Source organism: Cucumis melo, chromosome 4 (genome assembly GCF_025177605.1).
Source record: "Cucumis melo cultivar AY chromosome 4, USDA_Cmelo_AY_1.0, whole genome shotgun sequence".
NCBI classification, from domain to species: Eukaryota; Viridiplantae; Streptophyta; class Magnoliopsida; order Cucurbitales; family Cucurbitaceae; genus Cucumis; species Cucumis melo.
This window is the reverse complement of record NC_066860.1, coordinates 10,739,085-10,754,363: the sequence shown is the minus strand read 5'-3', so window position 1 is coordinate 10,754,363 and position 15,279 is coordinate 10,739,085. Positions and strand designations below refer to the sequence as shown.

Below are 15,279 nucleotides of genomic sequence, written 5' to 3'. Positions count from 1 at the left end.
ATTGCAATTTTTTTTATGTGTAATGTTATTAAATTACTAAACACTATTGTCCAATTTCGAAACAATTTGTTAACAAATTGTACTAATTTTATTCTAAGCCATTTTTAGAAATACAAATATAATTATTGCCTATTTGTAATTAGCGATAGCGTCCTACATTTGTGTTTAACTAATTTAATTACGTGCTCTAATACATGCGTTCATATTTAAATTTATTGATTAAATTACTTATTATGTAGAAATTTGAAGTAAATATTGCGCAAATTGTTACTATTTGCCTAATTTGAAATAAACATGTTCAATGATCGATTTGACATTGATGTAAAAGAAGAAAAAGAAAACATATCCATAAACGGTATTGTACGTACCAAAAAAACGTGTTTTACAATAGGAAAGAAAATAAACCAACAACATAGCGCAAATGAAGTAACAAAATAATAAGCAAGACAGCGAAGTAAGGACATAAACTATCTAAAGATGTCGCGTAGGAGGACTCTGCAAAAGCTCTCCCTCTCATCATTAGGCATCTGTACGAGACCTCGCATGTCGTCCATACGAGACAAGAGATGTCTTTGCAACAATGCCCTATCCAAACTGGTTAGTTCCGGCATCTCACATAATATACGAAAGAATTCCTGGCACACATGGTTGTTATTGGCAAGGGCACGTCAGGCCACTCCGCAACCGTCCTGAGTTGCTCGTTCGTACACTCTAGCGCCATATGTATGACTTCAATCTTGGCATTGCTGGCTTCTCCTCTTCCTCTTCAATCCGCTCGATCCGGCCCTACCCTCATACGTGCGAGAAGGTCGTGATGCACATACATTATTCTCTTGAGACATGTGAATCCCCTGGATGTAGACTGATGGGAACTCCTCGTTTCCATTGGACATGTCAAACCCATCATACCTGGCAGGCTTGTTAGACCCCATGTCGGTGAATGTCTTAGCGAAGCGACCCGTCGCCCTTTCATGGCCGAATACATATGCAAGTTCATCGTAATAGGAAAATGGTTTGTTAAGGAGTCCCTTCGCTACAGGAAGCGATTACATAAAAAATAAGACCGCTTAAAAGTACAGAACCGAAAATGGTCGAATAGTTTAGATTATGTTTCTTACACTAACCCAGTTATCGAATAGTTTCTTCTCCGTTATTATGCATTTTGCATCATCGAACAAATTATGTAATGCGTACCATTTGGACAAGGTAACTTGGTCGAAACCTACCATTGTCAGATTTCCATCCCCCCATGGACACCAAATCCACTAAACACTCCACAAGAGTGTCCTCCTCCTTCTTAGTCCATACATGCTTCGAGGCATGTGACGAGGTTGTCATACTAAGAATGAAAAACGACAAAAAATTAATGGAACCCGTTAGTAATTTTACGTTTTGACATTTACGACACAGAAACAAAGAGGAAACAATATTATGACATATAATATATATAAATAATGCACGGTTACATTAAATATAAAATAACAACAAAATCTACGTAATTTAAATTGGCATACAACTAGTGGGTTAAAATTTTAAATGCATTTTAGTTAAGCATTACGCAACTGCCATTCTGTGAACATTGCTCATATACAATGCACATAAAGTTAGTATATGGAAGGTACGAAAAAGTATTCCAAAACAAATACTGTGAAAACCATGGCAACATAGGTTTACGTAATGTATGAAAAAAACTATTCGTTGTTTAATACATACAAAGTGCTTCCTGTTTACTTCTAGTCATTGAGTTTACGATAATTGAAAAAACCCTTCGCGAAAACAAATACCTTTTTTTTGTTACTATTTTGAACATTATATGAAAAGTTATACTAAATTAAGTTTCCAATTAAATTACCTACAGAAATACGTGTTAGATTTGTAAAAAAAAGTTACACAATTAAGTTTGATAATGAATGCAATATTTTATTCGTATTTAAGAAAGTACAATTAAACGAATGGTGAAGATATTTTTTGTACGCGTGTGGAAATAACTTAATTTAGTGAATCATGAAGTTTATAAAAACTAGTATAAAGATATTAAAATAACAAATAGGGGTTCAATTTGGAAACGTGTTTTAAACAAATTAAAATAACAAATTAGGGTTTAATTTGAAAACGTGAAAATTCATTTTACATATTTGTTTCATGGTATGAAATAATTAGGAAGAACTAATATGTGTAAACTTTATGAAATTTTTCTTGTTAAGAAATTGAAATTTTATTTCATTCACTTTGTAACATTGTATGACCTGTCATTTACATCTTTCAAATGATAATGGAAAGGAGTGATGTAAATTGGTATTTATTATGGAAAATAGGATTTTACATTAATTAATTTTAAATATAGATTACTCGATTATTGTGTTATATGTACCTTCAATATTGTTAGACTAATTTCATTCATAGTAGTTATTTGCATAATATGAAGATACTAGTTTTAGAAAAACATATATTGATCGTGCATATTAAAAAAATAGGTAAAGAAGATTTTAAAAGTAAATAGTGCATATATTGAAGCATAATAACAATGTTGAACAAAATGTGCCCTACTAAATTTATACGAAACCAAGTAAAAAGAAAATAACAAAACAAAAATTGAAGTTTGTAATAATATAAAATAAATTACAATCATAAGTGTAACTGACCATAAAATATGAAAATAACAAAATCATGCCTACAAACGACCATTAAAATAGTACCTTTTAGAAGAGTATGCTCGTGAATGAAGACGTCCTGCATAAGATAAACAACATTGTCAAGATTTGTACATAACACACGATATGGAAGAAAAGAATGGAAAGAATATTTCGTATACATACCTTCTATAACGACCAATAGGACCCGAAATGAACAGCGAATGAGTAAAGCCATTAATAATTAGCATGGAAAGGATAAGAAATGATTTTTTTAAAAAAATTGGTAGCCTCAGAGTTTTGAAATTCATTCAAAATAGTGAATGGAATTTCATAATAGTTGAAACATCAACGCGAATGGAAAAAACACAAAGAAGATAGATGAATAAATAAAACGCGTGTAAATAGAATATAACAAACAAGAAGATGGACAATGCTAATATATTAGAAACATCCAAGGAAGTGAGAAAGGAGGACAGAAGCATATAAGGAGAACATGAATACAATAGAGGAAAACATGGGAAGTACATACAAAAGAAGCTAGATTAAAAAGAGAATGAGAAAAAAAAGTACCTAACCAAGAAGAATATACAAACAGAGAGAAGAATGCAGGGAAACAGAAGTGAAAACAAAAGTGGAAATGATAAATGAAAAGAGGAAACGTGGTGTATATATAGGGGAAGATGGAGAATTAGAATGTCTTTAATGAAGACAAACCAAAAAATACAAAGGGAAGTAATAGACTGCAACATACATCAATACAATAAAGGACTAAAAGATAGAGAATCTCTGCAATAACAGACTAAAAGCATAGGAAAGTCCAAGAAGTCAAAGCCTATATACTGGAAGCTACACCAAAAAGAAAAAATCTGAATAAATGGAAGAGACAAAACAATATGGAATTGGGAGATTGTATGCAGGGACATATGTTCCCCAAAAGATCAGTGATGCAAGAAAAGTTTGTAAAAAACTTCAAACATGATGTGGAAAGAACAAATCAGGAAACAGAATTGATACGAAATGAAATTTTGGGCTAATATAAGGAAACGTACAAGCCATTGCCAACATAATTTATGAACAAAACTAAGTAAAGCATTAAACAGGATAGAATCGAAGGCCAAAAGAAAGTAGAGCATACCGAAAGTTAACCATAACAAAATCCAAAATTGGTATACATACATATATGGAAAAGAAAATGCAGACATGATTGAAAACAAAGGGAACTCATCAGCATACCCAAAGTAAACCATAACAGAGAACGGAATGCAAACACATACATATATGGAAAAAAAATCAAGTCATATTCAAAACAATGGGAACTCAACATAGGCTTAAAAATAAAAAAATGGATTCAAAAGAGTCCAATACCTCCCTACCAAGCTCGACCAACACCCTTTGGCAGACAACAGTGTAGAGTGTTTGTCTTATCAGTGAAGGAAATTCAAAAAGGCAAAGGAAACACCGACCTGCAACAATGGAACTTCGAGCGGCAAGAAAAAAATTAATGGGTCACTTTCAACAAAACGTGTTTGGAGGAAAAACCCATAGATCCAAAAAGCAAAACATGTTTGGAGGCAATGCCGTTGAAGGGTCGCCTTCAACAAACATGATATTGACATTCGAGACTGAGAGAGACGAATGGAGAGATGTAGATAGAGATTCGACATCACGAAATGGGGTTTGTCATTTTCATTGGCAAAACGCAACGATCGAATTAAAGAAAAAATGATATAGAAAATGCAAATGGAGCAAATGAGCGAAATGAACAAACAACCAAAAATGGAAGGAAGATGAGGGATTCAAGGGTTTCAACACGAATTGAGGATGCATGGTATACACGAGTTGGGTGGGAGATAAAATCGACAGATGTGAGGGATAAATCAACATGGTTTCAACAGGGAATCAGGGAGATAAATCGGCAGATGAGGGCTTAGGGTCGATATTTGAGAATCGAAAATGTAAATGGAGGAGATGAAGGAGACGAAGATAGAATACAAAACGGAAGAAGAAGGAATTGAAGGTGATGAAGACAGATTCAGCGTGAAGGGTTAACATGAGTTGAAGGCGAAAATGAAGGAGCAAAATTAGCAGATTGAGTGGGAGAGATTTGAGGGTAAAATGAAGATTATGGAAATCTTAAAACTAGGGTTTCCATAATCTTTGGCCCAAACGGGGGTTAGGGTTGGGCTAACCTAAGCCCACAGTGTTAACCTTAACCCCAAACGGACCCTAATTTCTTAAATCAAGCTTAGAAATTCATTTTAGTCAGTCACAACTTGTGGTTAGGTTCTTGGTTTATAGATTTGCCCTTTTTTTTTTTTTGTCCTAAAAAATAAGAAGAAAACTCAAGTAAATCTTAGGTTTCAACTAAACAAGCTTCTTCAACTTCTTACCTTTTTCGTTTTTCTTCTTAAGAAAACTATTTTTTTACTAACCTTGACTTCTTTGAACTCTTTGGGTGGTCTTAACTTGCTCATGATCGGTTCCTCAAGTTTGTCCTAGCTCAACACGAGTTCCCAACTAATTTAGAGCCTAAAACAACAAGCCCTAACTTAATAAACTTGCACTTAAGCTTCTTAAACAAGGAAGAAGAAATTTTGACTTACTTAGATCTAACTTGAAGCTCTAGTTTTCCTCTTTAGCTAAAACTCACCAGCACTCTTGTCTTCTTGAATGTCTCTCAACTGGACATCCAACTGAAGCAAGCTTGGCATCAAACTACCCTCTTGCCTTTACTTCACTCTTGCAAGGAAACTCAACTTCTCTCTACTTGATCTTGAAATGAAAATGGTGAGAAATGATAGAAATGAGTGTCTTTTGTATTCAAAATGTCTCATTGCGTCTGAAAAACGCTAACCTCGTGCAATAGAAATTTCTGGAGATCTATCTGTCATTTTTCTATTAAGAGATCTCGGTCGAGATCGGTCCGAGATCCATTGAGATATGTTATTTTCTCTACCAGACATGCCCAAATTCATGCCCGAGAACTCTAATATTCCCTTTTCTACTTTTAGTCCTCGCCAAGCACGACCCCGAGATCCATCTCTAAAACCTTTCTGTTTTCCATCTCGAGCTGCAATAGTATAAGATCCCCCTACCATAGCACCGATATTTGCTCTCTGTTTTCCATTTTGCCCGATATTTACTTCTATCTCTTTTTTTCCTTTTCTCTCAGCCAAACATGATTGATTCTTAGTACCTCTGCTCCGAGATTCCACCTTCGAGCACTTGATTTAGTTCAATCTACCCTAGGATGCTATCTCGAGATCTTTGATTTAGCCAAGACTCTTAGAAAAACTCTAAACTTCTTAACTTTCTAGTAAGAAAATAGGATAGAAGATACGGGTATTACTCCTTGTGTTCTAGTAAAAAATGCTCTTTGCTTGCTTTGTGTTCTTGTACTAGAAGACATGTTATGCGTAATGGAATTGGATGGAAATTATTTTATGCTAGATTACTCCGCACAACCGCAACTAAGCTATGAGAGTGTGTTGACACATAAGCTGGGGAGAGTACCAAAGATGAAATTTGTTATGCAAGATGATTTTGCGTTATGATAAAATGACTTTGCAATGCGTTATACGAAAATGATTTCTTATACGATATGATTTATGATAAAATGACTTTGCAACACGTTATGCGTAGATGCTTTCTTATGTAATATGACTTATTTGATGAAATGACTTTGCCACATGTTATGCAAAAATGATTTCTTATGTGATATAATTTATAATGAAATGACTATGCAACGAAATATATGGAAATGCTTTCTTAAACGATATGATTTATGATGGACTTCGCAACGCATTATGCAAAAATGCTTTCTTATGCAATATGAGTTATGAAGAAATGATTTTTAAAGAAAATGGTTTCTAAAAGATTTATAAGTATTTGCCAATGAGATTTGAATGGGTAAATCGCATAACATAGCAAAATGGTCTTCTGATTTGAAGTCATATTTCTATTGAAGCACGTACTTATTTATATCATGTAGTATTTTGTGAAAAGAACTTTACAACGCGTTATGGCAAAAATCTATTGTATCAAATGTATTGGTGAAAAACCTCACTCACTAGACTCTTTTGTCTAATCTTCAAATGTCTTGTTTTATCCCCTCCCCCCGAGGTAGCGAAGAACATCCAGCTTTTGACTTGCCATCTTAATTATCTGTTGTGCCATAATCATGACACATCATCTTGTTAGTAATCAACAGTCAGACTGCATATCACGTAGAGTTAGGGAGAAGAAACAAATGTTTGTCTTTTTGAAACTTGTATATTTCATTTTGTGGCAACTCTCTTTAAAATGTAATATTTACTAAATTTGAATGAAGTTTTGTTATTCCTAAATTTTTAAATCGAGTTCATTCGCAAGTGTTAAACGTCTTTAACATGCATTTAGAATAAATGTTGTGTTTATTCCACTTACTAAGCATTCAATGTGTTATCTGGATGGGAGATATGCATTGGGTGTCTAGGCGGTCATGCCTCTACTAGTTCACATAGAGTAACCTTGGGGCAGAGCGTACAAGTTGGTATCAGAGCATAAGTTCTTGGAAAAAGTCTTAATGGTTAGAGTCATGCACATAAGAGTCACATGATAGGGCTATAAATGTCTAATTTATCGATGCAGTATAGGAAATTATGGCACCTCGAGAAAGGTCGAGACAAGGCAGGCAAGCGATAGCTAGTGTTCCCGCTACTGGGAGTGCAAGAGTTTTATGAAATATCAAGCAATCTCTTGACTCTGTGGAACAAAACGCGAAGGATAGTATGTTTGATCTTTTCGCTCAAAAGTTGGCTGATCACTTTATGCCTACACCTTCCACGTAGACAAAAGGTTGACATTGAAAGATTGAAGGAATTAGAGCAATGACCTCCGAAGGAACAACCAACCCAGCTGAAGCAGAAAAGTGGCTGAGTTTAATAGAGAAATATTTTGAGGTGATGGAGTGCTCTGAAAAAAGAAGAGTTAAGTTGGCAACATTCATATTGTAAGGAGGCGTTGAAGATTGGTGGACCCTCCATACAGAAAAAGTGGGAGGAATAAACTCTGTCTCATAGCTAAGAGGAGTTTAGAAAAGTATTTCAAAATAAGTTTTATCCTTGTTCATTCTGTGTAAGGCGATATGATTGTCGTAGAGTACAAAAAGAAGTACTGAATTGGCTAAGTATGTATTAGTATTTGTAATAGATGAGGTGGACAAGTGCAAGTGTTTTGAGGATGACCCAAGGGTGGAAATTTGAGCCCCAATAACAGCCAACGCGAATTAGTCAGATTTTTCTATGATGGGCGAGGCAGCTCTGCATGTTGAAAGATGTTTAGCTGAAGAAGAGAAAAGTATAGATGCTAAAGGAGGCCAATACGGCCAAGGCACTGGTCGTACGCGAGAAGGTGAACAACATGACAAGAACATGTCTTTTACGCTAGGTGTTTATCAAAAAGCGATTTTAAGTCTCATTCTCATGTTTCTTAGGTGATCCTCGCGTTGCAAGTCATTGAAATAGAACTTTAAATGAGAAATCAACAAAAATTATAATTAAGTAGATGAGAGGGATAAAACCAATTTGCGTGCTCCATATTGACTGCGATTTGGAAGAGAAGAACGTACAAATTAGTCTTTAACAAAAACACAATTGTAATGTTCATGAAATAAACTTAAACACAACAGTGTAGCCTATAACATAACAAATAAGGTTCTAACTCAAAGTAATATAACATGTTCTTAAGTAAATGACCTAAAACATACTACAAGACAAACACCTATACAACTCCCCAAGCCTCTCACAATGAGTATATACAAACCAAAATGTATGTTCATAGCATGCGGCAAACAAAAACAACACTTAGTACTATACAGTAGACTAATAGCAGTAGGTCAAGCTCTGGGATCACAATATCTACCTAGAAAGTGAAAAAAATTTCAAAACGTGAGCTAAAACTTCGTGAGTGATTAGCTTTAAATAAACATAGTTTGACAACAAACTCAATAAGAAATATTTAGCAAAGCAATTCTCATATAAACTCAGTAGCATGACTACTCATATACTGCTAAGCATCTAGTTACGTTGTAGTAGCACACGCTCAGTACTCCCAACATCGTTGTCGTGGAGTAAATTCAACACCAACAATAGAATAATTTCTACGTTGACACATAATATACTAGCATCGGGCTCAATAGCTCAATCATGAAGCTAATGAAATTCTCATAAAATCATGCTTTGCTTTAAAAGTGATTTGCTTAAAATCTCATGATCATCTCAAACTTATGCTTAACTCAAGCTCAAGCTCTTTTAAATCTTAGAAATGACATTCTTAAGTAAGGGTGTTTTTGGTTCACATTTTGAAGTGTTTAAATTTGCAAAAAAAATTATTTTGAAAAAAATTATGGTGTTTGCAAGTTTAGAAAATGTATTTTTTAAAAATTAGATTACAAAATAATTCATTTTAACGAAATCGATCAAAACCAACTTTTTAGAAAAGAAATTATCAAGTGATTGACTGGAAATCTATAATTTTTCATCTTATATTGAAATTACAAAAATACCCTTTATACTACCCTTCTTCCTCTCATCTTTCCCTCATTTTTGTCTTAGCCCCTGAAAATTCTTTAAAATCCTCCTTTGTTCCCAGTCTCGCTCGAGAACTTCCCCGAGTTGGCTCGCATTTCATCTTAACAACTACTATGTCCTTGAACTTGGCCAAGATCCGAGATATGCCTCGGGATCCATCTTCTTAAGCTTTCTTGCCCTTGACCTCGGCCAGTCATTATTGGGATTAGTCCTAGGATTGCATGTAGATTCTGGTTATCCACAAATGAAAGGATATTTGGGTCCTTATAGAGTTGAACACTGCCATGATCTTGCTGATTTTCGACGTAAAAGCCAACCAAGAGGCATGAAGGAGGTAGTTAATCATAGGCATTCTTCATTAAGATGCACAATTGAAATAACGCATTTGGTTTTTGGAAGAATAGATGGAGAATTGTTCGACAAATGCATAGTTTTCCATTTGAGAAATAGGTAAAAATCGTCATTGCTTCAGTAGCTCTTCATAATTTTATAAATGTTCATTCAAAAATAGATTTTGAATTCAAGCCTTATGACGACGATGAGATGCTACTACCAACAAATGATGAAATAAATAATTATGAGGACATCAATGAAGAACATAGAGGTTCAATTCGTGAAACGGAAATGAATGAAGAGCGTGATCGAATTGCACAACTTCTCATGTCTAATTGATAATATATTATTTGAGAAAGTTTATTAGTATCATGTTTTGTGTTGGGGATCAATTATAGTTTTTATGATTATGTATTTAAATATCAAGATGCTTCTAAAACAAAGTTGTCTAAAAAAAATTTAATTTTCTTATCATCTTAAAACAGAGTCGAGTCGATGCTTTAGTAAAAACGAATTTTTGATTTGGTTGGGTTTAGTTTAGTTGGTTGGTTTAGGTTTGTCAATTTTAACATCCAACCCAATTCACAATTTATTATTAATGTGTTGCACATAAATTTAATTCTTTTGAATTAATAAGAAAAAGAACAACCATCAACAACTTGATCCAAATTTTACAAATTAGGTTGAGTTAGAACATGTTGGTTGTCTTTTGGGTAGCTAACTCAACCAACCTAAATTCTCAAGTTGATTCAAGAAACTCTCCCTACTCGTGACACACCCCTAAATGAGAGTATTTATATGAAAGCAAATGAAGCTTATCCATATAAGTTGTTTTAAAAGTTATTTTTTTCCCACCTAAGATAATTTTAAATAAATTAATTACTAGGTATGCGTATTTTAATTTTTTAAAAAATAAAAAAGGTTAAAAGTATTAATGTAATTCTTGAAATTGTACAAATGGTTTATTCATATGCTAACAACACATATTTTTTAAACTTTGTTTTTATAAAGTTTGATGTCACATTGAAAACTTTGGGAATTTAGGTGTATTTTTTTACTAATGACGATGATATTTTTTAACCTCTTTTTTTTTTTTTTTTTTTTGAAAGTCTATCTAGTATTTTGACACAAAAAGGTCCATATATGCAAGTGATTTGCCATGTTTTATGGTACATATTTATGAAGTTATACTCTTTAAACAAAAACTAAAAACCTATAATAATGTTCTCTCCCTCCTCCATCCTATTCTTATCTCCTCTCATCGTAAAATTGAACAAATTAGTTTTGTCCTTTAACAATTTAGTTTTTATTTTGTTCATATAAACAAACCACAAATCCAAATAATATACTATAATCCTTTAAAAACCGGTATAGAGTTCCAACCACATCGAATAATCTCTCTCCTCAACATCAACCTAAATTACAAAGAATCGAAAAATCAACACCATTAATTCCCCTTTTTTATATATAAAAAAAAATACAAAGAATATATAAATTTCTAAACTTTAGGAGAGAAAGAGAGATGATAAGTGAGAGTATCCGTTAATTAGTTAGCTCGACTGTCAGTTTCAAACTTAAAAACCTCGTACCCAATCTAAGTTAAAAATTAAAAAACAAAAAAACAGCACACTTCCGAATCTCCCGCCCACTTTTGCCAGAATTTTCACAATTCATCCTTTGACTAAGTCATCACCGATTCCAATTACTCTGTTCTCTTCCCCCCCCCCCCCCCCCCCCCTTTTTTACACCCCAATTTCTCCATCTCTCTCTCTCACTCAACGCCGGAATTCGATCATTCGAAGTTTCTGATCATGCGATGTTTGATTCCCACACCCTTTTTGCTAATTTTTGTGCTTCTCTCCAATCTCCAGCTCTGTTTTTCACAAGATTACATTATTGGTGGTGGTGCTGGTGATGGTGCTGGTGACTCTCCGCCCGAGGCAGGGGCGCCACCGGAGCAAAATGAATGTAATGGTATATTCTTAACGTACACATTCTTTTCAAGGGAAAAAGAATTTCCTCATGTGAAGAATGCTTCTGCTCAGGCTTGGGCGTTCAGAGCTCAGGCGACGTTGTTGAACGCCGGCACCACGGAGCTGGAGGGTTGGAAGATGTATATTGGGTTTCAACATAGAGAGATTTTAGTGTCGGCGAGTGGGGCAGTGTTGGTGGACGGTTCGGATTTTCCGGCGGATGTGGGGAAAGGGGTGATCTTGGCTGGGTACACACAAACGGACTTGAAAACGGCGATAGAAACGGCCGGAGATTATAACCAAATGCAGGTGACGATTGATATCACGGGAACACAATTCGGCGTGAAGAAGAATGGAATTCCGATGCCGAAAACGATTCGCCTTGAAAACGAAGGGTTTAAGTGTCGGCAGCCACGCCGTCGTCGCAGTAATTATTTCTTATTTCTCTTTCAACTCTTCAAATCTTTAAAATTACTTTTTTATTTCTAAATAATCAAAGAATTTATTGTTTAAACTATTGTTTTCAAATATAACCAAAATATTTAAAGATGTAGCAAAATTTAACTCTTTACATGACCTAATATTTTAGGTGAATAATATTTTATTAAATATTGAATTTATTTTGAATAGTGGAAGGCTTTTTCTAGCATAACTTGAACATGTCAAAAATTATTTTAACATTCTCCAAACATTTTCATTTTCATGTTTACTAAATTTAACAAATATTTAATAAGCTCACAAAGTTTGAATTTCGTGTGCAATGAAATTCAACATTTTTTAATTTTTAATTGTGCACCTGTTCAATATCCATTTAACGTTTTTCTTTTCAAGAAAAACCATTTTTTTACCTTTAAGTTCTCTCACGAAGTTTCTTTCTACCCCCATAGTTTTAAAATATTATATTTATAGTTATTATATCTTAAGGCATTTTAAAAATTAGCAAAATAAATTAAAATATTTATAAATTATAAAAAAAAATTTGGATTCTATATGATAGAAATCGATAGACTTTTATCATTGTCTATCAATGATATTGATAAAAGTATATCAGTATCTATCAAATGTTTATTATTTATAGAATCTAAAATTTTGTTATAGCTTGTAAATATTTTATCAAATTTATTATTTTAATATGAAATTTAGCTATGGTAAATATTTTATCAAATTTGCTATTTTTGATAATTTCTCTTTAGTCTCTAGTTTCAAAATATTACAATTTTATTATCATTGAAATTTCTGTTTTGTTTCAATTTGATTCTTAGTTTAGATTTGTATTTTTAAATATAACATTTGAAAAATAATAAAATTAATTAGTTTAATTCTTTTGAATTACATCAATAAGAAATATTGAAAATGAGTATTTTATGAAAAATCAAGTTTGAAAGTATTAAATTTGAAATAAAAGGATCAAATTGAAACAAGGTGTGTAAAATTGTATCATTTTAAGATTTGAAATTTAGAGAATAAATTAATTTAATTAAGTACCAAAGGTGTAACACAAACCAAATTTATTTGATCTAAATATCATAGATCAGATACAAATTTGAAAGTCAAATAGTAACATAAGATATTAAAGACAGTTATAAAAATTTGGCGATGTAAAGCCTTTGAGGACAGTAAATACACAAGACAACTAAGCAAGCAAAACTCCAAGGCTTTTCCTCTGTGAATATCTATACCATCTTGATTTGTTTGAAGTTTGAAGAGATTGAAGATTGAACTCACTATCCCTCATTCATAAAGATAAACTCAAATAAGAACAACACTAATTCCCTCCATTTTCTTACAGACAAAAGCTATATGCATGTTTGCTGCAAGAAAGACCCCAAATTCAAGGAAAAACCACCAAAGAAGACTAAGTTTTTGCCAAGACAAAACGGCGATCTCTCCCTCACCTATGACGTCCTCCAAGCTTACGGCAACAACTATCTCGCACAAGTCACCATTGACAACAACCACCCTCTCGGCCGCCTCGACCATTGGAACTTAACTTGGGAATGGATGAGAGGAGAATTCATTTCCACCATGAGAGGAGCTTATACCCACAAAATTGATTCCTCCGACTGCATCTTTGGCCCTCAAGGCCAATACTATCAAGATTTTGACTTCTCCCAAGTCATGAATTGTGAGAAACATCCCATCATTGCCGACCTTCCTTCCGATCGAGCCAACGATTCCAAGGTTGGGAAGTTACCCTTCTGCTGCAAGAATGGCACGATCTTACCGTCATTGATGGATCAAAGCAAAGCAAGGTCTATTTTTCAGCTCCAAGTCTATAAACTTCCTCCTGACTTCAATAGAACTGCCTTGTACCCTCCTCAGAAATGGAAGATTAATGGCATTCTTAACCCCAATTACAAATGTGGAGCTCCTATTAGAGTTGAACCAACAGAATTTCCTGACTCGTCTGGACTTCAAGCCATAACCACAGCCATTGCTAGTTGGCAAGTGGTTTGCAACATTACAACTCCAAAACCTAAACAATCAAAATGTTGTGTTTCTTTCTCTGCTTATTATAATGACTCTGCTATCCCTTGCAATACTTGTGCTTGTGGATGTGATGAACCTCAAACTTGCAACCCAAATTCTTCTCCATTGCTTCTTCCACCAGAAGCCCTTTTAGTTCCATTTGACAATAGAACTATAAAGGCAAAAGCTTGGGCCAAAATCAAACACTTACCAATCCCAAAGAAGCTCCCTTGTCCTGATAATTGTGGAGTTAGTTTAAATTGGCATATAAACTCAGATTATACCAGTGGTTGGACTGCTAGAATCACTCTTTTCAATTGGGAAGAATACCCTTTTGAGGATTGGTTTGCTGCTGTTCAATTGGATAAAGCTGCTAAAGGCTATGAGAATGTGTACTCTTTCAATGGGACTAAACTCCCACCAGAAATGATCAAGAACACCATCTTGTTTCAAGGATTGGAAGGTTTGAATTACCTGATGGGGGAGACGAATGGAACGGACCCAAAATTCGATCCGAGAGTACCGGGAAAGCAACAATCAGTGATTTCGTTCACTAAGAAGAATATGAGGAACCTGATCAATATAAAGGAAGGAGATGGATTCCCTTCAAAGGTATATTTCAATGGAGAAGAGTGTGCACTTCCTCCTCATATTCCTTTAGGAAATGGTGCTGCACATAGCCTTCATGTCGGCTCTGAACCTTTAATGCTGCTGTTTACGGTTGTGGCCTTTTTCATTCTCTTCGTTGATGGCTTTCATTGACAAAAAGAAGCAGTTTTGGAGGAAGTGGTTTTGGACGAGCCAAGTGGTGGGAGAATTGATGTTTAGGGAAGTGCTTTACAAATGGAGTTCCATAAGCTGTGTTTTGTTTGACAAGATTTCTTTTTAACAGTCTCTTTGAAAGTTAGGGTAGTTTTGAAATGTATAATCTTAGTGGTTTCAGAATGATCATATGATTCTGTAGCTGGCTGACAATAAAAAGAAAAATGTACAAGTGTGGTTCTGTAATCTATATTTTCTTGATGTAATAATAGTACTGAATCTAATTTTAAGAACTTTCATATATAGCACAAAAAATAGTAAAAGACTAAAATATCAACGTCAAACCACCATTTTGGTTGTTTCTTGTAAAATTTCTTAAGTTAAAATCCTACCACTGATAGCATTTACCAGAGATAACAACTATCACTGATCATTGTTACTAGTGATATATGCTATCAATGATAGTTTTTAATTTGAGATATATAATTATTTCACACACTTCTCAATTTTTTCACATTGAAAGCTATCGCTAATAGCTGC

The 15,279-nt window shown here is 34.0% G+C and overlaps 1 protein-coding gene and 1 long non-coding RNA gene across 2 annotated transcripts; one reads left to right on the top strand and one right to left on the bottom strand.

Moving 5' to 3' along the window:
• Positions 1 to 376: 376 nt before the first annotated feature.
• Positions 377 to 3,014, bottom strand: LOC127148767 (uncharacterized). Its single transcript, XR_007819851.1, has 3 exons — positions 2,697 to 3,014; positions 1,125 to 1,339; positions 377 to 1,033 (listed from the first exon to the last, which is right to left on the bottom strand). It is a non-coding gene; the product is annotated as an uncharacterized LOC127148767 (long non-coding RNA).
• An 8,317-nt stretch (positions 3,015 to 11,331) lies between these two features.
• On the top strand, positions 11,332 to 15,029 carry LOC103495038 (COBRA-like protein 10). The gene is made up of 2 exons (XM_008456460.2): positions 11,332 to 11,935; positions 13,298 to 15,029. The coding sequence occupies exons 1-2, from the start codon at positions 11,347 to 11,349 to the stop codon at positions 14,737 to 14,739; spliced, it is 2,031 nt and encodes a 676-aa protein (XP_008454682.2). The 5' UTR covers positions 11,332 to 11,346; the 3' UTR covers positions 14,740 to 15,029.
• Positions 15,030 to 15,279: the final 250 nt, after the last annotated feature.